Source organism: Pantherophis guttatus, chromosome 1 (assembly GCF_059756535.1).
Source record: "Pantherophis guttatus breed Tessera chromosome 1, ASM5975653v1, whole genome shotgun sequence".
Taxonomy (NCBI): Eukaryota; Metazoa; Chordata; class Lepidosauria; order Squamata; family Colubridae; genus Pantherophis; species Pantherophis guttatus.
The window spans coordinates 157,164,094-157,188,658 of NC_142063.1; the positions used below are offsets into that span (position 1 = coordinate 157,164,094).

The 24,565-nt window shown below is 35.8% G+C and overlaps 2 protein-coding genes across 2 annotated transcripts in view; both read right to left on the minus strand.

Annotated features, from left to right (window-relative positions):
• The window catches only part of TTN (titin), a 312,529-nt gene that overhangs the window by 233,990 nt on the left and 53,974 nt on the right, over positions 1–24,565 (minus strand). Inside the window, exons 39-44 of the mRNA XM_087882058.1 lie at positions 23,454–23,619; positions 20,765–20,996; positions 20,007–20,291; positions 19,769–19,894; positions 18,193–18,381; positions 12,636–12,692 (exon numbers count right to left, since the gene is read on the minus strand). Coding sequence (XP_087738184.1) covers positions 12,636–12,692; positions 18,193–18,381; positions 19,769–19,894; positions 20,007–20,291; positions 20,765–20,996; positions 23,454–23,619 — 1,055 coding nt within the window. The remainder of the gene's footprint in view (positions 1–12,635; positions 12,693–18,192; positions 18,382–19,768; positions 19,895–20,006; positions 20,292–20,764; positions 20,997–23,453; positions 23,620–24,565) is intronic.
• Positions 862–12,132, minus strand: LOC148116602 (uncharacterized). Its single transcript, XM_087882057.1, has one exon. The coding sequence runs from the start codon at positions 11,471–11,473 to the stop codon at positions 4,265–4,267; it is 7,209 nt and encodes a 2,402-aa protein (XP_087738183.1). The 5' UTR covers positions 11,474–12,132; the 3' UTR covers positions 862–4,264.

Below are 24,565 nucleotides of genomic sequence, written 5' to 3' on the forward strand. Positions count from 1 at the left end.
TGCATTTTAAAAACCAATGACTTTCTTGCACCTGACTGAATGGATTTATTGCCTAGGAACAATGAATATCATGCCTGCCTGCAATTTGGCAGTTCAAATCTCACCAAGCTCATGGTTGACTCAGCCTTAGGTCCTTCCGAGGTCGGTAAAATGAGGACCCATATTGTTGGGGGCAAAATGCTGACTCTGTAAACTGCTTAGAGAGGGCTGTAAAGCACTGTGAAGCAGTATATAAGTCTAAATGCTATTGCTATTTCACTTTTTTATGTAATTTGGAATAATTATAATACAATAATAAGCTACTAAAACAGGTTGAGATACAGTCTGGTGTAGCAGCTAAGTGATTTATGAATGAAGACCCAGATTGTTGGGGGCAATATGCCAATTCTGTATAAATTATACAGTGTATAAGTCTAAGATATTCTATTCCCCTCCCCAATGCTTAAACACCTCTTTTAGATCTCACACAAACATTCTTTTTTTAAAAAATCAACTTGCATTTGCACCAGACTGATTAGTCTATCTGCTTTCCCTTCTGAATCACTCACCTTTTTTCTTTAGACAGCTGATTCTAGTCATCTAGAAATAACACTGAAATTATTGATACAGTTTTAAACAAAGAACTTTTAAAGTAATATTTGTGTGTGTGTGTTTGGATTTGATTCTATCCTTTGTTCAACTGAATAAATCTTGCCTTATTTCTAGTTTGACGTCTGTGAGCAAATAGGTATCCTGTCTTTAAGTTTAAAAGGACTGTGCTGAAAAGGATTGACATTCACATACCCACCACCACAGCCTAAAACTTGAATTAAAAGGAAAAAAGAAATCAAAACATGCTCAATGAAGACAAACACAAGTATGTTGTGTTCTATACTTTTATTAAAACAATATATACACTGGCATTTCAAGGTAACATAGACCATGGACAAATGAAATCTGTTTTAATGGCTTTACTAAAGTACCCTGTGAAGAAAGCAAAAAACCCAAAAGGCATTGGATTTTGACACTGAAAAAGTAGCTTAAATGAAAGTTTGAGGGAAAACACCACCTTCGTTTGACCTGGATGTGTTGGCTTGATTTTACAGCAGCCATTATTTCAGCTTTGCACTGTGGTTTTCCTGGTCAGTTACCCACAAACCATAATTTTAATTTTAAACTGGGATATTTATCCCGAGAAATGGGAACATTGCCAAGAGCCTGTGGCTCCCTGCAGCAACTAGGATCAAAGAATGACAGGACTTCTCAGCTATCAAGAAGGCCTTGAGTAGTAGATTTTGGGGATTGAATTCTCTCCCCTTGTAAAAGATGGTCTTCTCGGAGTCAAGAGAAGAAATGGACAAAGTACGAATCTATCCAGAGCTTGCAAGGTAAAGAGTTTTCCACCTGTTCATAGTCTACCGTCTTCCTAACAGAACAAACATGCAGACATAATGGCTGCACATTTTTCCCCCTTGGGAAGATTAGGGCTATAAATGCAAGATCATATTCTGCAGCAATATTATAGGCTGAAAATCAGAAGTCAGTTTTTTCTCCCAAGAGGAATTATTTATGTTCTTTGATGTTAGACAGCAAAATACATGCAATGTATATTCTTTGATATTCAGGGACATTGACACTTCAACTGAATAAGGGGAATGGCAGTGAACACTAATTCCTCTGCAATTTCTGCCCAGCTCAATGTTGGATCAGGTAGATTTATTTCTCTTATACCACTTCATTTAATCTACGTGTTTTTATGTTTTACTAATTATTTCATTGTTCTGCTATCAGGCCATCATGCGTATTATTTAAATGGTATTGGCTTGTTGTTGTTAATATTATTATTAACCAATTATCAATTATATCAAGGTAATTAAGTTTGCTAAAATATCCTGTATATCTATTTGGGTAGTTCAAAGTAGCAAAACAAAATCAAATCAAAGAACATTCTTATAACCGGTCATCTTAAATTTAACTTATATAGGTGCACAATATTAAAATACTGTAATTGAATTTTGCTTAAGCATAAATTCTAATAAATAAGTTTATATGATATATAAATGGGAAGTAGTATAAAATTAACATTAGCATTGGCCACCTTGGTCTTTTCTTGATCTATCTCAAGCAATCTGACTTTAGAAGGAAACGAAGAAAATCACACACACACACACACACACACACACACGTGCAAACACTCATACAAACATTCTGTTCTTCTTTCCAAAAATCTACTTTTCCAAATTAGTTGGGTCCAACTTCAGTTAGTTATTTATGTTCTGTGAATATCCATTTTTAAATTAATTGTGAGTTTTGTATCTCCCGTGATTGTGTGAGGAGAAATTAATAATAAATTTTGGGACGTATGTCTAGTTCATACATTACATTTCATACTTAAGTTTGATTAAAAATGTGCTTCTCTAGCAGTTAGCTCCCAGAAGTATTTTCTCTACAGTATTTCAATTCAAAACTTCAGAAGTTGGTCTAAACGTTCTGTGTTTATAACGGATGGTATTTTTAAAGGTGCCAAAATTTTTCAATCGTATTTTCTTGAATAGTTATGAGAACTATTTTATATTTTTACTACAATGGAGCCTCCTATTCAGATTATGTACTGCCTCAAGCCAAAAGTATTGTCCCTTGAGTAAGCACCAGGCATATAGAAATAAGAACACACCCATACATAAATGAGTATTTAAATGCACTACGTTGAGTATAAATTATCTTGCTACTTTTAAATATCAATGTTGGAAATAAATAATGAGCAACTATAACTGTCAGGAATATTCATTAAATTTTTAAAGTTGTTTTGCCATTATTATACCTGACATATTCTTTTTCCATTTCTAGCTTATTTTCTCTGCAGTGCTAAAATGTTGTTCAAAACAGTTAACATGCTTTTTATGTTAATGCCTATACTAATTCTTGACATTTTTCTTTTTAATATAGTAAACATGCAAGTATATGCATGTAGATTAAGAAATAAATCTCACAGCATGCAATAGAGCTTACTCCTATATGAGTGAGTACAAGATTGGATCTTAATATGCAACCGTGTACACATTTAATCAAAATCAGCTCAATGGATTTCAACAGAATTTATCCTCAGGGAAGTATATAAAGGATTGTAGCCCAAGGCTATGAACCTATTTAATTGGAAATACATTTTATTGAACATATGACTTAACTACAATATGTTCTCTTGAAAACATGATTTATGTACATATAATTACACTATAAATCCTATGCTTACTTGGGAATAAATCTCATTGCCTCCACTGATTCTGAGATTATGTTATTCTTTTGAAGTATAGAGAGGAAAGTATAAGAATTATTCATATACTGAAAAACTGAATGCATACATTTCATTATTGGTTTTTTAAATTTATTTTTGGTTAGCTATATAGAAATATTTTTTTATCAGTTATTGATCTCATTGGGGATTTAGTCTCATTTTATCTATCTTTGAAAGTTAATTTTTCTGGGTAAATTTAGAATAAATTTTATTCTATTTTATTCATATTAAGGTATTGATGTGGTTCATCAAGCTTTCCTCTAGATTCTAGATTCTTCTCTACTGGTAAAAGAGAAATAAATCCTGATATTTTATACAGTCTCTAGTATGACAAAACTTTAAACATAACTAGTTTGGTCTCTATTATCTTTGATCAGGGTATTTTGACTGGCATGCTAATTTTGGTTTGTATTGGAATGAGAACAATAAAAGTCTCAGTTCAGTGAAAATTTTGTCAGAAGAGAAACTGCATAAATATTCAGAACATGATCAGGAAAAAACATTACCGATACAACACTGTGAGGATGAAATTGTTGTTCTGAGTTCTTTCACAGAACTCTAGTGAAAATTTAGTGTTGATTATAGAGTACAATTTAAAGTCAACCAGTCACTAGTGAAAAGAGTATCAAAGATTCCAAAACCCTCTTCACAAAAATGCAAATTAGCTTTTAATGACATAAGTATATTTACAAGTATCTAAGATGGTATACAAAAGTAGGTGACAATGTCAATAGTATAATCATGAGGTTGCATGAGCTGTTGGCAACAGTAAAATTCATTTTGAGAGACATGTAATCTGTATTTCAGTGCTGAATAAAGTCTAAACACCAAGTAGCCTTATGAGACTGAGAACAAATTCACTGGGACTATCTACTCCCTTTCTACGAGTGCTTTGAAGCATCCAACATTATTGTTACTGCTATGTCCAGTTCTCTAAATTAAGCCTTCATCTACTATACCTTTCAGACGAAATACATTCTTATTTCAGGGTATTTAACAGATTCTTAACAAAGCAGTGCTATGAGCAGTCCCTGCTTTGTTTGTTGCTACACATGTGTACTCTCCTTCATCACTTTGGACTACATTTCTCATAACCAGACTGTGACAGACTTCTTGACTTTCTTCCATACAACATCTTTCTTCTATACAACATCTTTCATCACATATCAGTATCCCATTTCTGAACCAGCTGATAGCTGGTTTTGGGGAACCGTCTACAATGCATTGGAAGCAGGCAGAAGTTCCAAGAAAAGAAAAACAGTCATAAATGTTTTTCATAAATTTGGGAGGTGCTTCGGTGACTTGGAATTCAAAGCTACAGCTGCCTGTGCTCTTTGCTTCAAATTTTATGTGTTCTTCTTTCGATGGCTCAGCAAACACATCAACATTAATGTTAACGCAGGACTCTCCTTCCTCTTCCTGCTCCTGTTCTGTAACTGCAACTAGCCTAACAGCTTTTTGGGAATCATCAGTGCTGTGTTCAAACTCAAACTCCAGTTCTATTTCAGTTTGGTTGCCACTTGGGATAGTATTATCTACAAGCAAATCAATCTTTTGTGGTTGATGATCTGGGACTTTCAACTTGACTTTTCCTTCACCTTCATCACTTTCCACTTCAAAGGACTTCTGATCCTCAGTCACAGATAAGAAGCACTTACACATCGCTTCTCCAACGGTATTATGTGCTTTGCACAAATACATACCATAGTCAGAACGCACCACATTCTGAATTTTAAGACTGTGACTTCCATTCTCGCTAACAATAGCATACTTGCAAGCATCTGGAGTAAGGCATTTACTCTCCTTAAACCACTGCACTACTGGAGTAGGACAACCTGAGACTTTACAGTGAAACAATGCTGCTGATTTTTCTGAAACCTCTGTATCAACAACAGGAGTAATGAAGCGTGGAGGCATTTCAGTTACTTCAAAGTCAATCTGAACATCTTTGCTTTCTTTTCCAGACAAGGCCTGGGTGTTTTCCACCAAAGATAGAGGGAGAACATCAAGAGATACAATCATACTCTGATGTTCAGATTTGAGCTCAGGTACTGTGGCTATTTTCACTTGCTTCTCACATTCTTTGATGTCAGTTTCATCTAGTTCTACCTCCAGAAGTATTTCCTGTGGGGAAGGTGTTCGTGATGTTGACCCTTTTTCTATATCAAACTCTATAACATGTTGATGAGTTACAGGAGGAGGAAGAGCTAAAGCTCGTCCATCATGAGGCAACACTTCTATCTGTGTAATACTTTTAGCTTCCCCTATAATATTTACTGCATGGCACATATATTCTCCTCCATCTGTTTGTTTACTGTTATGGATTTCCAAGGTACATATATTGTCTTCTTTTTGTATTTTGACTTTTTGATTTTGTTCAAGAAGAGACTTATTTTTATACCATTTCACATCAGGCATCGGAGAACCTATGACTTCTGCAATCAAACACAATGTGGTGTTTTCATAGATCTTTCTTTTGGTCAGAGGTTTAATAAATGCAGGAGGCATTTCATTTCCCTTTGGCTCTAAGGCTTCACAAGGTGTAACAAACATTTCCGCCTGTAGTTCATCAAAGGAACAGCTCCTTTGTTGCAAAAGAGATGCAGTTGCTGTTTGATAACATTCCGGTGATGTATGTTTTCTTACCAGCTTTGAAGGAGAAATTGCTGAATTTAGATTTGACTCCTCAGAAGGGGTAGAATATCGTTCTTCTGAAGGTGTAGAATATCTTTCCTCTGAAGGGGTAGAGTACCTCTCCTCTGAAGGGGTAGAATATCTCTCCTCTGAAGGGGTAGAGTACCTCTCCTCTGAAGGGGTAGAGTACCTCTCCTCTGAAGGGGTAGAATATCTCTCCTTTGAAGGAGTAGAATATCGTTCAGGGGTACCAACTGGTGTATGATAAGAAGGAGAAGATGAGAGTGATTCAAAAACCTCCACTGATGAAGGTGGTGTGTAGAATCTCTCACACTCTACTACTTCATCTCCATTCATGCTTTCAATATCAATAGACATTTCTGATTCAGGAGACAAAGGGCGTGTTAATTCTTGTTGTTGTTTGTAATAATCATAAACAGTGCTAAATGTGACATCTTCAACCTCCAAAGAGGTGATAGATCCCTCGCTGGTTAAAAGCTTTGATGAGCTTTCTTTCACATCTGGAATCTTTTCACCACTAGCAGCAAGCAAATATTTTGTAAAGCAAACATCTGTCCCATCAGGAGAACTGTCTATCTCTTGAGATGGAAGAACAGCTTCTTCATTTAGTTTTCTGAGGGAAGGACTGACAATTTCAGCACTGCCTTGTCTTTCACTTGGGGGTTTTGAACTTTGCTCTTGTTCTTCAAGATTATGTATGGGTTTGGTCTCTTCATGTTGATGTATAACTGACTCATTTTTTAATAAAACGAGGAACTGTGACAACGAAAGTTCCTTGGTTGAGGTATCAGGTGGTTCTTGAAAGACAGAATGTTCTTCTGTTATTATTTGGGTATCAATAAGTTTCTGCTTATTGCTTTTTTCTAAAGAAAAGTCTGCCATCTCTTCAATAAAGGAATGCTCAGTGACCAATGTTTTTTCTTCTTGTGTTTTATGAACAATTTGAGATCCTTTTTCAAATGCAGCTTTTTTCATATGAGATATAAAACTATCTGTTTCTGCAACTGTCAATCCTGAAGTATCAATGTGTTCAGGGATACTGGTTTCTCTTACTGTGGTTTGAAGATATTTATTATGTGGGGTGGGTTCTGAAGAGTCCCTCATAAAGGCTTCTCTTGACATGCTAAGTGATACTCCCTCAGAAATATTTCTTTTTTGTTGACTATGCTCAACAGAGATATCAGTGTTTTCTAAGGCCTTCTTTAGTATCTGAGTTATAGATAGTTCTGCTTCTACTGCCAACTCCTGTTCTGTGGTATTATCTTCTTTTGACTCTCCTTTATTATTCTGACAAAGTTCTTCAGGTAAAGAAATGGTTTCTCCTGACACATTTTTGTCTTCCATCTGTTTTATGAAACTCTCTGTTTCTGTCTCCACCTTCTCAAAAGCAGACTTCTGACTAAAAGGGCATGTTTCTACCTCGTGCAACGTTTCAGCCTCTTTCAACAAACATTCTGGGAAGACAATAGCTGCATGTGCTTTTAGATCAAAAATTGGCTCTTGTGTTTGCAATTCTTTTTCTTGGGACCAGGGGTCTTTTTTCTGGCAACTGCTTTTAAGTAGGAGTTGGCTGTCATCAGAAACCTCTTGACTGAAAACCAGTTCATGTCCTTGAAGGGCTTCTAGTTCCTCAGAAGCAGAAGGTGGAAATTTAAGAGGTCTTTCCTCCTGTGACAGCTTCTCTTCCTGCTGCTGGTGAGCATCTTCTGTGTTCAAAAAAGCTAATTTTAGATGAATAGCTTCTGGGAAAGCATATTCTTGAATATGCTCTTTTTCCATGTTGGCTTCCACAGAGAGTGAATCTTCCTGAGTGGGATGCATTATCTGATGCTTATTGTCTGTGATATCCTGTTCATCAATTATCATTCCTTCAGAGGCAAAATAAAGTTTTCTAAAGCTTACTTCCTCTGGCTGCATTGCTTCTTTTAGCTTATTATTGTTCTCTTCATCAGGGTGCACTTGTTCTAATTTCTTATTTGTAGATGGCACTGAATGTTGCTGTTCCTTAAATTCTTGCTTCACAAGTTCAATTACTTCGGAAAATCCTTGGTCAGAAGGTATGATTTCTTCTAAAGCTAGCATCCTCTGTGCATTATCCATAACCTCAGCTTCTGTGCTTTGAAGATGACTTTCATCAGTTTCTATATCTGAGTAAACAGAGACAGAACATTTTTCTTTTGTATGCATTGCTTCCTGCTGAAGATCTCTTTGGTCTTGACTAACATCTGTATTCATTTCTATTTGCTGAATGGATTGACTGAAAACTGTTTCTCTCTCCAGAAATGATTTATGTTTTAATTCGTTTGTTGCATATTCCCTTGGTCGGCTTTCTTTGCGAAATTCTTCTAATGAATTTTTCTCAACATTTTCTATTATTTTGTCAGTGTTGGAAACAATTACTACTTCAAATTCTGAAATACCTTTGGCAATACTTTCCTTCTGTTTTTGAAGAACAGCTTCAGTATCATAGGAAGCTGAGTATGACTCTAATTTGTCTATAGATTCTGTCTCATTAGCAATATCTTTCTTAGGATATACATCTTGCTTTATAGCTTGTATGGCTATTTTCTGTTTCTTTCTATCAGTTTCTCTTATTTTTGAAACAAAATATTCATCATGGACATATGCATCCTCTAACTTAAGTCTGATTTGTTTGTTATCTATGTTTTCTTCATTCTGTATTTCATCAAATGAGATATCCAATATGTCAGAAGTTATACATGGTTTGATAGGCTCCCGAGATTCAATTTGTTCTTGAATATTTTCTCTAATAGGAAGAATTTCTTTTAATTCAAATACAACTTTGTGTGTGTCTGTTTTCCCCATTCGTTCTTTATTTTGATCTATTTTTCTTGCTGCTTCACCAGAGCTAAAGCGTTTTCCATTATGGAGCAAAACAGTTTTGCCAATAATAGGGCTTCTAGTTGTTCTCCCTTTTCTTTCTTTGAGCATTTCTTGATGATCTGTAGAAATCTTCTGCGTCTGCATCTTCTCCACCGTACTAATATTCTGGAACTCTTGGCTTACATAGTGTTGTTTATTATAAAAATTGCTCTTCATTAGTCCCACTGAGGACTCAAAATAATACTCCTGTTCTTTTGTAGCCTGTTCTTGGATGTCTTTGGCTTGGCTTGGTGAAGTTTTAAAGTCAGTTTGATCTATGATATTGGAAAATTCTTCTGGAGAGGGATCTACTAAAAGATTGCACGCAGTTTCCACTAAACCTGCATTGTTTTCAGCAATGCATTTGTAAATGCCAGCATCTGATAAGGAAACTTTGTAAATGTGTAACCTATAAATGCCATTTCCTTCTTCAAAACAAAAATTGCCATTGGACATCAAAGCCTGGTTATTTTGAAGCCATGTTATCACTACCTGAGATTCTGTGGATATTAGACATTCGAGTACAACCGAATCTCCTTCTCTACACCTAATATTTGGTTGAATTTCTTTTAAGATTTTGGGGGGTTCATGAACTCTATCGAATGAAAATTTAAATTTATGTTTTATTCCTTTGGAGGTTTGTTCTTCAGGAAGTTCTTCTGAGATAATTTCAGTCTGAATTACTTCTTTAAATTCTCCTTGTTCTGGAGTTGGGGTTGGGGCAGTTACTTTGATTTCCAATGGAAGAGAAAGTTGATCTGTTTTGGAAATGCAAGGCTGATGGACATGAACTTGTGGAAGCAAGAGGGTAGCTTTACCAGGAGCACTTAAAACTGGTTCATACTTTTTCCTCCTGTCAAATGCCAAACTAAGTTCTTCTTCCTCTTCTGTATAATCTGGCAATAGTTTAACTTTACATATACCAAATTGTTCCAATTCAGGCATCTCTTTTACTTTCACTTTTAGCATGCCTGAAGTTGTTGCAGTTCCATATTGGTTAAATATCACACAAGTGATAGAACCTTCCTGCTTGCGGGTAGCAGCTGAGAAGGTCAAGGCAGAATGATTTTTTGTGGTGTTAATGCTGTAACCTTGGCTTAGTGATAACGGTTTGTCATTGTTATACCAAGTAACTGTGATGTACGGATAGGCTTGGTAAGCGCAGCTAAAAGTACAACTCTCTCCTTCACTTACTTCTTGAGATTTAATTTCCTGGATAAAAAAAGGAGGGCATGGCTCCAAACGTTGCACTGGAGGAGTCTTTACTTGTGCATAACATTCCTTAATTTCAGTTAGTCCTTCCGATATATTTTCTTTGCTTTCAAAAGAACATTCACTTACTGACTTCTCTACTTCAACACTTTTGCTCTTACAAAGTGCTGTAGGTTCATTGATACTAAATGCAATTGTATCAGACATCATCATTTCTGGTTTTTGTGTCTCCCTGACATTATCTGTCATTAGTGCATAAACCAGAGGGGAGGGGGGTTTCTTAGCAGATGTTATAGGTGTGAAATCTTTAGCACGTTCCTCTAATTGGGTATCCGTTTTTGTTTCTAATGACTTTGCTTGGACGTCAGTATAACCCATCCATCTAGTATTCTTTTCTGTCGGTGAAACTGGTTCCAGAACTTCTTGTTTCATTGCTCCACTAAAGATCTTTTGTTTTTGGAAGATTTTTCCTGTACTGCTTCTTTCGTCTGACTCCAGGGGATCCTGGAAAGATGTAGAAAGGCCGAGAATTTGTTCCATTCTAACATGAAACTTTTCTGAAGTTTTCTCAAGCTTTCTATTGGAATATCCTATGATCAGTTCTTCTGGGCGTGGCGTGTTCTTTTCATTGATTTGCTCAATTGTCTGAAAGAAAGCCCTCTTTGTTCCTACCTGACCTACCAGGCAGACTGGAGGAGTTGATGGGGTTCTCTTATTCCTAAAGCCAACATTGTTCACATATTGTGCTTCAATTGATGCCTTTTTCTTTTCTAATATAACTTTCTTTGCCTCACGAAGACGCTGTAGCTTCAGCCTGATCTCATCATCAAGCAAAGACTCTTTGTCACTTTCTACCCTAACCAAATGCTTTTTTCCTATCCAATCATTGTCATATGTAAGTTCCTGTCTTAAAGATGGTGTATTTTCAAAACTAATTGTCCTTACCTTTCCTTTGGTAGGAGACAAATAGGTTAAAGCTTTTTCAGTCTCCTGTTTCTTATCAAATGGTGAACCAATACATCTCAGGTCAACCTTAACCCTATCATCTCTCTTTTTCTGCATCATATGTTCTATATGTTCACGGGTGCATTTTGACTTTCTTAGAAACTCTAGATATTTGGCATTTTGTTCATTTCTTTGAATTACTAACAAAGATGCTATGGACTCAGCTGAACCCTCACTATTAATAGCAAAAATCTTGTAGCTCCCTGAATCCTCTTCCAGAACATCCTTAACTTCTAGCCTGGAATCGTGCATATCCATATAGTTCTCATTTTTAATTATTTTTCGTAGACTTTGTGGGATTTGTTTGTTATTATGAAACCACGTAACTTTGGGTGATGGATAAGCACTTAGTTTGCACTGAAAAACAACTGGTTCTCCAACAGAAACTGACTGGTATTTTAACTTTTGTAGAAAAGAAGGTTTCAGTTTCTCAGGACAAGAGGCCATAGCTTTGATTCTACTTGCACACTTTTGGTCAGAAAAAGATCTCAGAAGATCCTCTGAATCAGCAAAAGTCTCTTCTTCATCGATGGACTTTTCTGCTGTATATTCTGGCTCTTCACCAAAGAACAATTCTGCAAGAGAATAACATTATATTGCAGCACACTTTGCTCTTCCATCAAATAGAGAAAAAAAATGAATAATGAGCATGCTACAAATTCATCCCAAATACATAAAAAAATTCACTCACCATATTTGTTCGAATAAACGCAACACTTGCTCTGTTTTAATGATTCTGACTTGAAAATCGTTCATTGTCGGTTCTTTCTTCCAACTGTGGAAAATTTCTTCAGCAACAAGTAAAAAGGAATCTCAAAAGGACATGTTCTTGTGAGTGCATGTTTTACCGCCCCAAAAAGCTTTTTTATTTAATTTATATGTTTTGTTTTCAAAGGGGGGGGGGGAAGATTCTTACCTGACTTGCAGACAATAGAATAAACGCCCTTTCTGAGCTCTTTGTGAGTTACAATGGCCAAACAATTTAAAAATATTATTTTCAAAACTATTCAAACTTAACGATAAGTAATTTACTAAAATGAGAAGGCGTTTATTCGAACTAATACAGCTGCTAACCTCACAATGTAATGCAACAGAAGAAAAGAAAGAAAAAAGGAGCAAGCAACAATAACCAACTATTCTATCTGCAAGCCAAGGTAAGAAATCTACTGTGGAGAATTAAATGCATACAACGGGAGGGCACAATGAAAATCGGTCACTTTATTTTCTTGCATAAAACCACTTCATAAACAAATGCCACCCCAATTTTACTGACAAATTAATGTTTTAAATTATTATTAGAAATTCAGTGGAATTGTAAGGGTCCTCATGCATTAGAAGGTGATATGTAAAAGGAAAGCTTTTGCAACCAGCTGCATAGCATGTACTGAAAATAAAAATGGCAGATCTATAAAATGAAAGCTTTCAATCTACTTTAAAACTCATACTTCTCCGTAGTGCAAAATGTCTAGAGCATATTTAGACACAAAAAACCCCAAAACATGCAGCATATTTGAGTGTCTTGGAATAATACTTTTGCTTTTATAGGCTTTTTAAAGTGGTCACTGAACCTTTACGCTAAATGTAGTATAACATCCTTTTGAAACTGTACCTTTAACTTCCATTTCAATCTGCTGCTCTATCTTCTCCTGAATAACTTTTTCCATATCTGTAATAAAGAAAGAAAGAAAAAAACTTGAATACTATGACGGAAGAACACTTTGTGATGCATTGCTATAAGAAAAAGAAATCACACAAACATACAGACGTGTACATGCCAGGAGATGCCCAGTTAAGTCTATAAAAAGTGAAACTAAAGAGTGTTCTATTCATCCACAACCCTTATAAAAGGGTTTCTTCTTCTTTTGGGGGGGGGGAGGTGGGGTAATTCAACATGCCTTTAACATGCCTTTAATATAACGTGATGAAAATATTCATGGATCCGCAGTTGTTTTATAGTATATATCATGTACTGAGAAGCAAGCAGGTTTCAGTGCAAGAGGAGATTGTATATGGAAGGAACATGCAGTTGCCAACCTGTCACTCTCAGATGTGTGCTGCACTCGGCTTGTCCTGCAGAATTAATTATTCTGCACTTGTATATACCTCTCTGATTCCCATTAACTTTCAGTAATTTTAAAATGCATAGGGGACCATCATGTTTTAAAGAGCATAAGGCAGACTCCTCAACTATTAACTGATTATACAGCCAGATGACACAAGGTGTGGGAACACCTTTGATTACACAGAAAAGTGAGACATCATCTCCTTCTTTGACCAAGGTTTCTGGGGGCAGAGATTCAAGGAAGACTGGTACGGTGAGGTTAGGTTCTGCAATGTCTTCTTCGCAGGGCACTATGTCAGGATAATAATCTTGGAGCCTTTGTTTGATTGTTTGAGCTGAAGATACTGTCACACTTGAAGTTTCTGTGGAGGATTCTTCCTTGTATTCATAAGCTGCTTTAAACTGAGACTCTTTGACTGATTTTATACTTTTAGTATCTGATTCAAGGGTAATTTTTGTTACTGTCCTGGCTTGCGCTTCTTTAGCTAGGTAAGAATAAAGTTAGGATAAGATTAGAGGTTTTGTAGCACTCAAAATCTCAATGTAGAAAGATACACACACCCACACACACATATATAAAGTTATTACTATGGTGTAAAATGTTTGGCATGTTAGTGCAAAAGCAATAATATCTTATTCCATTTACTATTCTGTTCCACATTTAAGGGTTCTATTCATTTTAAGAAAAATATATGTCATTGTCTTTTGATTTAGTATTAATAATATCAGAGGAACTAGAACAGATTCATATATTCAGAAATATATCTTTGTCTATTTCCTTGTGGCTGTTTTTTGGAATTCTTTATCATAGATACGAGAGGGCCAGGAGTAGATTCATAATAAATTTACAAATGTTATCATGGCATCAAAGCTTCTTTCTCACGGCCTGGAATGCAGATCCAGAAATGAGGAAAAATCAGTTGGAAGGAGCTAACTGAATGGATTAAAAATACAGATTTTCTGTTTTGTTTTCAGGATGGTATTCCTGCTCTTTTGAATGTACTTCCAGGTCATTTGTAACCAAAAGAGGAAAAAGGAATGCTCAGTCTTCAGAAGAATACACATTATTATTCAGATATAATCTATCAGGAGTGGAAAATTTTCAATTGCATTATGATACTAACGCTACTGAAAAAGAAATAGGGGTTTTACCAGAAGAAAAGACTTAATAGCATAACCATATAATGTGGAACAGAAAAGGAAAGAAAAGTAATTGGCGTTTGTGTTGATTATGTTTCTGAGATTCTGATTTTGAAAGAAAATCTATATAGATATTAATTTAAAATTAATTTAAAAAGTGTCCATTAAAATAAAAATGAGTTATATAAATTAAACATGCTTCAGAGTATGATTACATCTGCTTAGACAGTATCTGCCAAAGCAAGAACAGCTAAATTAAAGGTTAATTTTCCGATAAATATTAATTTTAAAAATCTAATCCTTCTATTTTACTTTCTATAGAACACTTTTCAATTTCCTGGAACAGATTAGATCTTCTTTTTTGGAAAATAATATAATAGTGTTGAAACTTGCTGCAAAGAGGCATGAAAGCAAGTTACACAGATTAAATAAGCATGCACATATTTTACAAACCAAAGCCTAAAGATAGAGGGCTAGGGGGAAAGTGGGAAAGTGGGACTGAAAATTAAGACTAAATCAGATACTAGCGCTGAAGCCATAGGTGCTGAGGTGATGAGTCGTAATGAGGTTAAGTAACACAAGGTTAAAAATCAGAATAACCACCTTCTACAGTTAGTATAGCAGTTGTCGTTACTTCTCCATAGTCGTTACGAACAGTACAGCTATATAATCCTTGATCTAGAAGTTGGACGTTAAGAATGGTGAGAAATACAACAGTTCCACTTTGTGACACTCTTAGTCTTTTGGACTCTTGAAGCATTTCTCCATTGTGGGTCCATAAAATTACATTGAAGTTCTCGCTTTCAAAAGCACACATAAACTGAGCAGTGTCACCACATCTCACAGTGAGATCATGAAGCTTCAGAAGAATCTTTGGAGCAGTCTCTCTTTCTACTTGACTTGAGGTTGTACCTATTTTGGCACTTTCCGATTTCTGAGTTATGATTGTAGTCTGGAGCATCCCTGCTTCTTTCCCAGCTGCAGCTTTCCAAGTTGAAGTTCCACCAGACACCTGCACAAGCGTTTCTTTTGAAGGCTCTTGCATTGACTGAATTTCCTTTACATAAACTTGGCTTTCCTTCTTTGCAAAAGGGAAAGCAATGTAAAGTTCTGATTTGTCCTGGACAGATTTTCTTACATCTTTCCCAGAACTTTGCCTATCTAGGGCTTGCACTGTGTAATCAAGTAACAAAACATACAATTAATACTGAATTTCCTTTAAATTGCTCAATTAAAAACAAAATTACATATCACAGATGATGAGAACAAAACAATGTCATCTTCTTTGGTATGGCCGGCATGCCAGGTGCATTCATTAGGGCACTTTTGGTAGGAAGCATAATACATATGAAACTCCAGCCACAAATGAATGATGAATGAAAAATGAAGGGTGTTCATGCTGATAAGATGAGCATTTGTTTCTTCTTTTCATTGCGACATTGTCCATGGCAATTTGAAGGTGGTTACGATCCCCATGAGAACAACTGTCATCTCTCATTTGGTCCCCATGTTTTCCTTTTAAAACCGAGTAGAGCAAACCTCAGAGAATTTGACCAACTGCCAACACCTCCCTATCTTGAAGTGTGCATCTATTTAGTTATATAAATCGGGAGTTGACTCTGAAATATAGAGCTAGGAAGGCAAACGCTAAACAATCGGAGACTTGAAAGAAGAGGAGAGAAGAGAAGAGTGCTTTATTTGGTTACTGCTAGAATTCTACCCACATTAGTGACAGTACATCTAAAGAAGTGTGAAATAAGGAAAAGGGGGAGGTGTCATTAGTCACAATCTGGAATGTGTGGTTTATGCAACAAACTGAATCCCTAAGGAAGAAAAATGGGGCTTTACCTTCTGTGGTCACTGTAAGTGTAGCTGTACAAGTTGCATCTCCAGCACTATTTCTGGCTTGGCAAGAATACTGCCCAGCATGTTCTGAGAAAGCATCTACTATTATCAATATGGCTGTGCCGGTCGACTCATCAAAATGGAAAACTACATCTTTGGATGGCAACATTAGCTGCTGGTTATGAAACCAGAGGATCTCTGGGCTTGGCCTGGCAGAAACCCTGGCTTGAAATCTGACTGTTTCCCCGCTGCACACGCTACAGCTTGAAATGGGCTGGATAAAGGCGGGCCTTTGGCCAATGGATTCCTTCTTAATGGAAACAGATGAAGAAACATGCCTTTGGGAATAGGAGGTACCTTCTTCAACCTTAAACCCTGAAAAGAAGCATGTCATCTTTTAATTGCTTACACCTACTCAGCATTCTCTTGTTCTCCTACCAGTCTTCCATTATACTCCTCCTTTCCCTGCTGACAACATTTACCATTGAAACGCCAAACAAAAATTGAGATTCAGTATGGGATCAAAGGTCTCCAGTCTCCAATCCGAATATTGCTTTTGACAAACATTCACATCTGATTTACGAGTGACTCTTTTCCCTAAATTCCTGTTAAAGATGTGATAGAAACTTAGGTACATTACCTATAGAATTCCTCCTTTGTTTTTTAAAACACACTGGAATGCTAATGTACCTATTTGTGCTCAAGTGGGCATTCCTTGTCCTATTTGTCTTGCATAAATTGAATGTCATTTATATTAATAATGTTTAACTTGTCAAGGCAGCCATCAACTCAAAGTCAACATTGACCATATATAAGCACACATCACAGCAGTCCGATATTGACTATGATGTGTATATAGTCAACATTGTCTATATGCACACATACATTATGGCAGGTCAGCATTGACCATGTTGTATATACAGTATAGTCAAAGTTGATCATACACACACATCACATCATATTGTTCAACATTGACCATGATGTATATATAGTCAACATTGATTATATATACCTACATACATCATGGCAGGTCAACATTGACCATATGTCTATATAATCAACATTGATTATATATACACATATAGTACATCATCGCATATATCCAGACATATCCAAAGAAGCTTTGTGGGATAACTGAACCAAATTCTTTGAACAGCTGATATTCCCATGATCTATTTGGGAAGCCTGGATTATGATGTTTTGAGAATGATTATATAACATTTTCATTTCCTGAAATCAATTGAGGATCCAGTCTATCCACTATATTCCATTTTTCTCTATATACTGCACTGCAGTTCTTGTCAGTTTACATCGGTCAAAATACATATGTTTACTTATATGCCGATTTTGAGAGGAAATACACATTGAAATATATATTATGTGCTATGTTTGGGCCAGAATTTTTTAAAGTGCAGATTAATATGGAAATGTAACAAAATTACAGATGTAAACATGCAGACCAAAAAGAAGCAATTTCCTCATCCTCAGAAATTCCTTTTAAAACTCATCTTAAAACAGCGTTTGCACACTTGAGATGGCAAAGAAGAAAAATAATCCCATGTCTTCCCTTTTCTGGTATTTACAATAGTGCACAATTCTTGGTGTGATCATTTTGTACCCAGAGAAAGCATCTTTGGGCTGTTGCTTTTGAACAACAGCAGTCTCAAAATTAAAGGTGGTCTAGTGTAAGGTATAGAAAAGAAAATGAAATAAATAAATGAAATAAATGAAATAAAATGAAATAAAGATAGGAAGTCAGCAGTCTTCTCTAGATTCTGCTTACTTGATTGCTTGCTTGCTTTCAGTTATGGAGATGAAAACAAAATCTGCTCATGATAAAGAGGATTTTTTAAAATGCTCTTTTTGGTCCAGGCTAAATGCTAATTGGAAACAGAATGGAAGAGTGAAATGAATGGAACACTGAAACAATGTGAAGTGGGCAAAGTTTATACCTGGGAGAGAACATGGATACTGTGGACATCAGACAATGGGAACGGTTATTTGAATTAGAAAACGTGAACATGGAAGACAATTACATGTAGGTTTATGAATGGGTATTAATCTTTAAACACATGCAAATTAATGCAGGGCAGGTGCTGTTGTAGACAGTGCATTGTACCTTCCAGCCTGAGAGTAGCTGTACTTGACACCTGGCCAACAGGATTGCTGGCAACGAAGGTGTAAATTCCTTCGTCCTCTGGGTAAGCTTCTGCAATCTCCAGCTGGTAAGTGTCTTCGAACTGAGTCATCCTAAAGAAGCGGGATGGCTTGATTTCTTTGTCTTTGCTATACCACGCTATTTTGAGGTCTGTTCCAGTGCAAATAAAATGTGAAAGAAAAGAAAAGGTCTTTTGAGGTTTTTTTTTCATTCTTAATGAGGAAACTAATGAAAACACTGGGATCTTGTTATATTATCCTGGTCAGAATTAAAATGGATATTGGATTTGAAAGCCCTATACTGATATCTCCCCACTTCCTTACTGCCTTTGCATTGTTTTCCCACATGTCCTTTTTCCTGCCAGTAGCTACCATTATAGGGCCCAGATACATGGAAGCATTATTTGCAAAACTTGTTAAAATTTTACAGCAGACACAAGGCAATTTCAGTAGTAACTATAGTCAGAGCATCATGTGCTATTCCATTTCTACAACCCTCCAGATATGCTGGGACAGCAACTCACCCAATTGCCAGTTTATGGATTTATGGAAGACTGGTGCAGGCTGATTAATCAAAGATGCAATTATCCTCATTCTCCATTACAATTCACATTTCCGTAAGCAGGATAAATGATCAAATGACCAACTATAGGATTTCTTCCCCTGTTCCTCTTTTAAATTACTCCCAAAGTAATTCCTCACTTCTCTCACTTTTATGATGAGAGGCGCATGGCATTAATATCTCCTTTTAAAAAACTGTTAATTTTTAGGATGCAGGATTAGTTCTTTCCTGATAATTACTTTTGAACTTAAAAATATTTGCTCCCGTTCTGACATGTGCACAACTTTTGTAACTAAGAAGGCACCGTAAGCAATCAGAGAGATGGCATTGTGGGAAATAGGCAAGACTTATTAATATAAGTAAAGAGGTTCAAAAATTCCTTATGTTCTGGGAGACAAGAAGAGACTAGGGCTGGTTTCATCATTCTCCACACACACACATAATTTTACCTGAGGATGTATACCCCAATACATAAACACTGAATGTGTGTGTGAGAGAGAAAGAGAGAAATAGGGAGGGAGAGAATTAGCATTCAAATGTATGAAAAAAAACAATATTTTAAAACAATCCTACCAGTAGTCATTCTTCAGGCTCACAGTACCATTTAAGATTCTTAGTTGTCAATGCACCAGTATTTTGAAGTTTGAAGCCAGGAAAACATGGTAAAATTGTGTATTAAGGGCAAAATGATTGAGTTTTTCACTGATTTTATAATGTTTTACATTACAGAAAAGTTTTAGTTAGCTGATTAGATACAGAAGACAGTATATCTGTATCATTTAGAGAAGCTTGATTTCAACTGAGTATTTTGTCTTCAGATCAAAGAGAATATATCTGCTGAACAAAATTCCACATTGGTGACAGGAAGGGCATCCGACCATTAAAACACTCTGCTAGCTGCATTCAGTTGCCCAGACTCCACCCCGCAAGGGATTATGAGGTCGTTAAAAGATGATGATCAACGAGTACAACTAACCTGTCCCAGTAACTCTGCACTGAAAGAAAGTGGATTGTCCCTCAGATGTAATAGCATCACGCAGTGGTGTAATAATGGTAGGTGGGTAAATTGGCACTTCTATGTCAGGAGAAACAACTTCTGGAACTAAAGGGAAAAAAATTAAAAGCAATTATTAGCTTTCCATGGAAAAGCATACATAATACAATATGGCAACGCATTTCAGAAAGCCTTGAGACAAAGAACTTCAAGAACTTGCCTTCCACTGAAAGGGAAGCTGAAGAGGTAGCAACACCATAGTCATTCTTTGCTTCAATTTTGTAAATGGCAGCATCTTCAGGGAAAGTCTCAATCAGCAACAAGGTGTACTCTTGGGCATCATGAAGGAACTTCACTTTAAAGCCTGGAGAAAGAGGCTGCTCATCTTTATACCAGAAGATCTTGGGCTGAGGTCTGCCTGACACAATAGCACAGAATCGGGCTGGCTTCCCAGACTCCACAGTGGCTGGTTGGAGCTCCTTTACAATCTTAGGTGGCTCAGGGGCTGAAAATCAAACAAGAAATCATTATCATCATCATCATCTGAATTTTTCTTGCATGGTTCATTCTATTTTGATATCAATCTGAATGAATCTCAATGCATCTGAGTTCAGCCACAAAGCTTTTCAGGCGGTCTTCAATATATATATGAACATAATAAACACGTGAATTGCACATCCACTGATTATTTGAGTTATCTGTTCTTGGCAATATACAAGTCTCTTACGTACATCAGGAAAAAGGCTATGATAGAACAATTCCACTGATGTGAAGATTTTCAACAGGCAGGTGGATTAAAATGCAGGAAGTAATATGGAGAACATGGGCACTAATAATATGAGAATTTTTCTGCTCATGTGCAATTGAATAAAAGTTTAAAAAAGCAACATAGAAAGAGAGCTAGAGCATGTAACTTATTCACCTGGGGCACAGGGGTTAAAACAAAATATTTATATCAAAATAACACCTCTGTCTTACCATTTACATAAAGAGTGATGGAACTCCTGTTTTTTCCAGCTAAAAAGGTATATTCTCCAGCATCTGTATATCTAGTTTCTGTGATAACCATCTTATGAACACGTCTTTCCACCACATAATGGTATCTTTCCTCAATCTGGAAGTTGATCTCAATTCCATCCTTGTACCAGTGAGCATCAATGTCATCTTCATTGACTTCAAACTCTACTACAGCTCTCTGCCTCTCAAGAACCTGTCAGTTAAACAGAAATATAATAACAGTTTTGTGAATAGAAACCCTATAACTAGTATTTTTAGTTCTCAAATGGAAATGAAACTGATTTGCTCTTGGCATCACATAAGATAGATGTATTACTTTTTGAGTAATGCAATCAGACAAAACAAGCACTGAATTTATTAAAAGCTTATATATTTCAATATTATAGATTTCATTCTCATTTTCCAAATTCTTTTTATAAATGGGGGCCTTAGTATTTTATGCAGTATATTTCATGCACTGCAGAATAGCTCCTCATCTGATAATGTTGCGCACATGTAAAATACAGATAAACTTTAGTACAAAACTAGGATTCTAAAAATAAATTTCTTGGTAAAAGGCAATCAGAAGATGAAATGGTCACTTTGATTGAGTCCTACCAGTCCTACCTGTGCTGTGTGAAGAGTCTTATCTTATTCAATTTTAGTTCCAAAAAATTTAAAATGTTCTTTCCAACAAAGAAAATAATAACTAACCTAAATTAAATCTATCTGCTTCCTCTATTAAATGTGACAAGTAAAATTGAGAAATACAGAAGGCAGATCAGTCTTAAGTTCTTAACAATTCTCCCAAGTGATATACAATGGAATATGATAATCCTTTATTGAAACTGTAAAATTGTATACATATGTATGGGAATCCTACATCTATCATTTTGCTATTCTATTGCTTTCTTTTTTTCTTTTACTATATTTCCCCTTTTATGCTGTATTATTTTATTAAAATATTTAAAAAAAAAACAATTTTTTTTTAAAAAAACCTTATACTGGCCATGTGCTAATCCAGTCAAGAGTGTGCTGCTTAATTAATTTATTAGCTAAGCTAAGGACTTGCATTTTATTATTTCTTTTGGGTTTTAAACTGAATTTATAATTTCTCTTAGCCAAAACAATTAGAATATGTTGTATTTTTCTTATTTTCAAAATCATTTGCGCAAATACTTTCTAGAAAGTCAACAAAAACACTCAAATGGAAGAAATTGTGGCATACAGTATGAGTTGATGGGTTCAGTTCAGCAAAATGTTCATTGTTTAAAAACCCTGACATAATTTGAACTATGTTCCTGAAAATATGTGGCAATCTATTTTTTCAGATTCTGACTAATCTGGAAAAGGATATTTGCAACATTAGGAATGTGGAACGCAAGATTCCATGACATGTGGAATGCAAAATTTCCCAGCCTTTGTGCCTTCTCCTTTATGTGATTACAATAACCATGAAGCCAAGACAATAGGAAAATACTAGTTGGTCATGGTTCTCTTTCTGCATCCTTGTTTCTTAGCCTTGATTTAAAATTGTATAGAAAACCAATAACTGAAGAGGGTCTTTCTCCTCCAGACCTTTCCTTACAAATGAAAACAAGTGACAGAGATGCTACAATGGTTCCACTCTCTCTCTGAATGAAACAATAATAGGACTTCAGTTTCTCTGAGGTTGTATTACAATAATGAGAAAATAATAAAATGTTCCTGTCCAGGGCTGCTTCTGGCTTGAAACAAAGCCTTGCAGTTATGTTTAGGATATACATGGAATATTGTTTGAAGACTACAGAAGGTAAACAGACACCTTTGAGGCGGAGGGTTCATTCCACCTACTATAATCTCACCATTTAGAGATGAAAGTAACTCTTCTATTTATGATATATTCTAATCCTACCAACGTCTACCATATCTGCTACTACAAAATCCTAGAAGCTGTAAGGTTCAAGCTAGCCAATTCTACTTCCCAAGCCCCCATTTTCTTTCTTCTGTCCATTTCAGCATTCCAGAATCCCTCGAAGTCACTGGTCATATGTTCTTATTGGACTTCCTTCCTTCCTTCCTTCCTTCCTTCCTTCCTTCCTTCCTTCCTTCCTTCCTTCCTTCCTTCCTTCCTTCCTTCCTTTTTACAGTACTGTTTAAATACTGGTGGGCTATCCAATATAGTTAGGTTTACATATCTGTGTTTCTTTTCCAACACTAATATGTAACATTGACACAATATCTGAAAACTAAAAGGATACTCAAAATATACATCACCCTTCTTTAAAGATACTGTAAAATATAGTATTTCCTCATTTGTTTCACTTCCTATGTGAATGACAACTCTTATTGCTGAAGAAACAAGATATTGTTTCATTTAAAAGGCATCATGTTCAATATATATTAGCAGTGCTCTCTCCTCTGGTTCTGCCAGTCCCTTGGCATGCATTTTAAAAATAATAAAATATGAGATTTGCGAATGAGGCTCAGGCTAAATGTTCAGCTCTGAGCATCATCTCTTGTTACACTGAAGAAATTGAACATTCTCCACAATTGCTTGAATGCAGTTTTAAATTATATATGTATATTATTGTTGTTGGTAATCTGACTTTTTTATTGCATTGTCACATATTGTATTGTGTATTATTGCATGGTATCACTAATTTCTCTCATCAGACCTGAAATACCATACCTGAACATTTTTCTGGAGGCTTCTGATGCGAATATCACGCCCTTCCACTGTCAAATTAGCATTGGACATATTTCCTCCAGCCACTACTGTGTACTTCCCTGAATCAGACATCTTTGTGGATGTAATCAGAAGGCGATGAACGAACCTTTCCCGCTGAACTTTTACTCTAAAAGCAAATTCAGAAAAGAGAAAATGAACTTTTAGAAAGTTGTTCTTAAAATATTTTAGAAAAGTTAGTATGGTTTCATACACTTCTGAAGTTCATAGTCAAAAAGAGCCAAGAAATGGCAGACAATTGTTAAAGCTTTAGTTTACAGGACAATGCATAAATCTAATCATGAACAGAGACCACAAATGGACTAAGCAGATAGTCCATTTATTTATTTATCTATAAAATTGATATGGTCTCCCATATCACGGAAGGTGACTCTTTAATCCTTAAATTATCTAGAACAAGTAAATATATTAACATTTTAATTTCTTAATGCAGGGGTTTACAACTTTCACAACAGACAAGATTTTGAGTGCCATTTTTTTTTCCCAGACACTCACTTCAGAACTTCCAAGATAAAATCACTGCAAATTCAGCAGGAATGGAAGCAAAAAGCAATGGAAAACTAGTTTGTAGGATTCAAGTAGGTTTAACATAAGGTCTTTTTAAAGATCTGTGAGCAGAAAAAAATGATCCTAAATTTTGTGCTTCAATCCTCCCTGGTGGTATCAGATATTTCCACCCAGCTCACTATGGACTTCAGTTGCCCCCTCCCCCAAATTGTTAAAAAAAAAAATCCCAATCTATTGAAGGACAATGCATAAGATCAGTTAGCTCATGGAAACTCTTGTCTTTCTTATCCTATGACAACTCCCTGCTAACAGCAAGGAATCATCTCAATATTCCCTACCCAAAAGATTGCAATAAATCTGTTTAGGTGATAGATAATATGGCTAGATTAAGTTAGGCAAGCAAAAGGTAGCATGTTTTGCACCAACTGAAATATTTTGGATCTGCTGGTTTTTCTTAATAATTAATTAAGTAACTAATGATCAATTGCATTTTGTGATACCCATAATCAGCTGACTCAAACGGCTGGCTTACTTTTCTTAAATGCTAA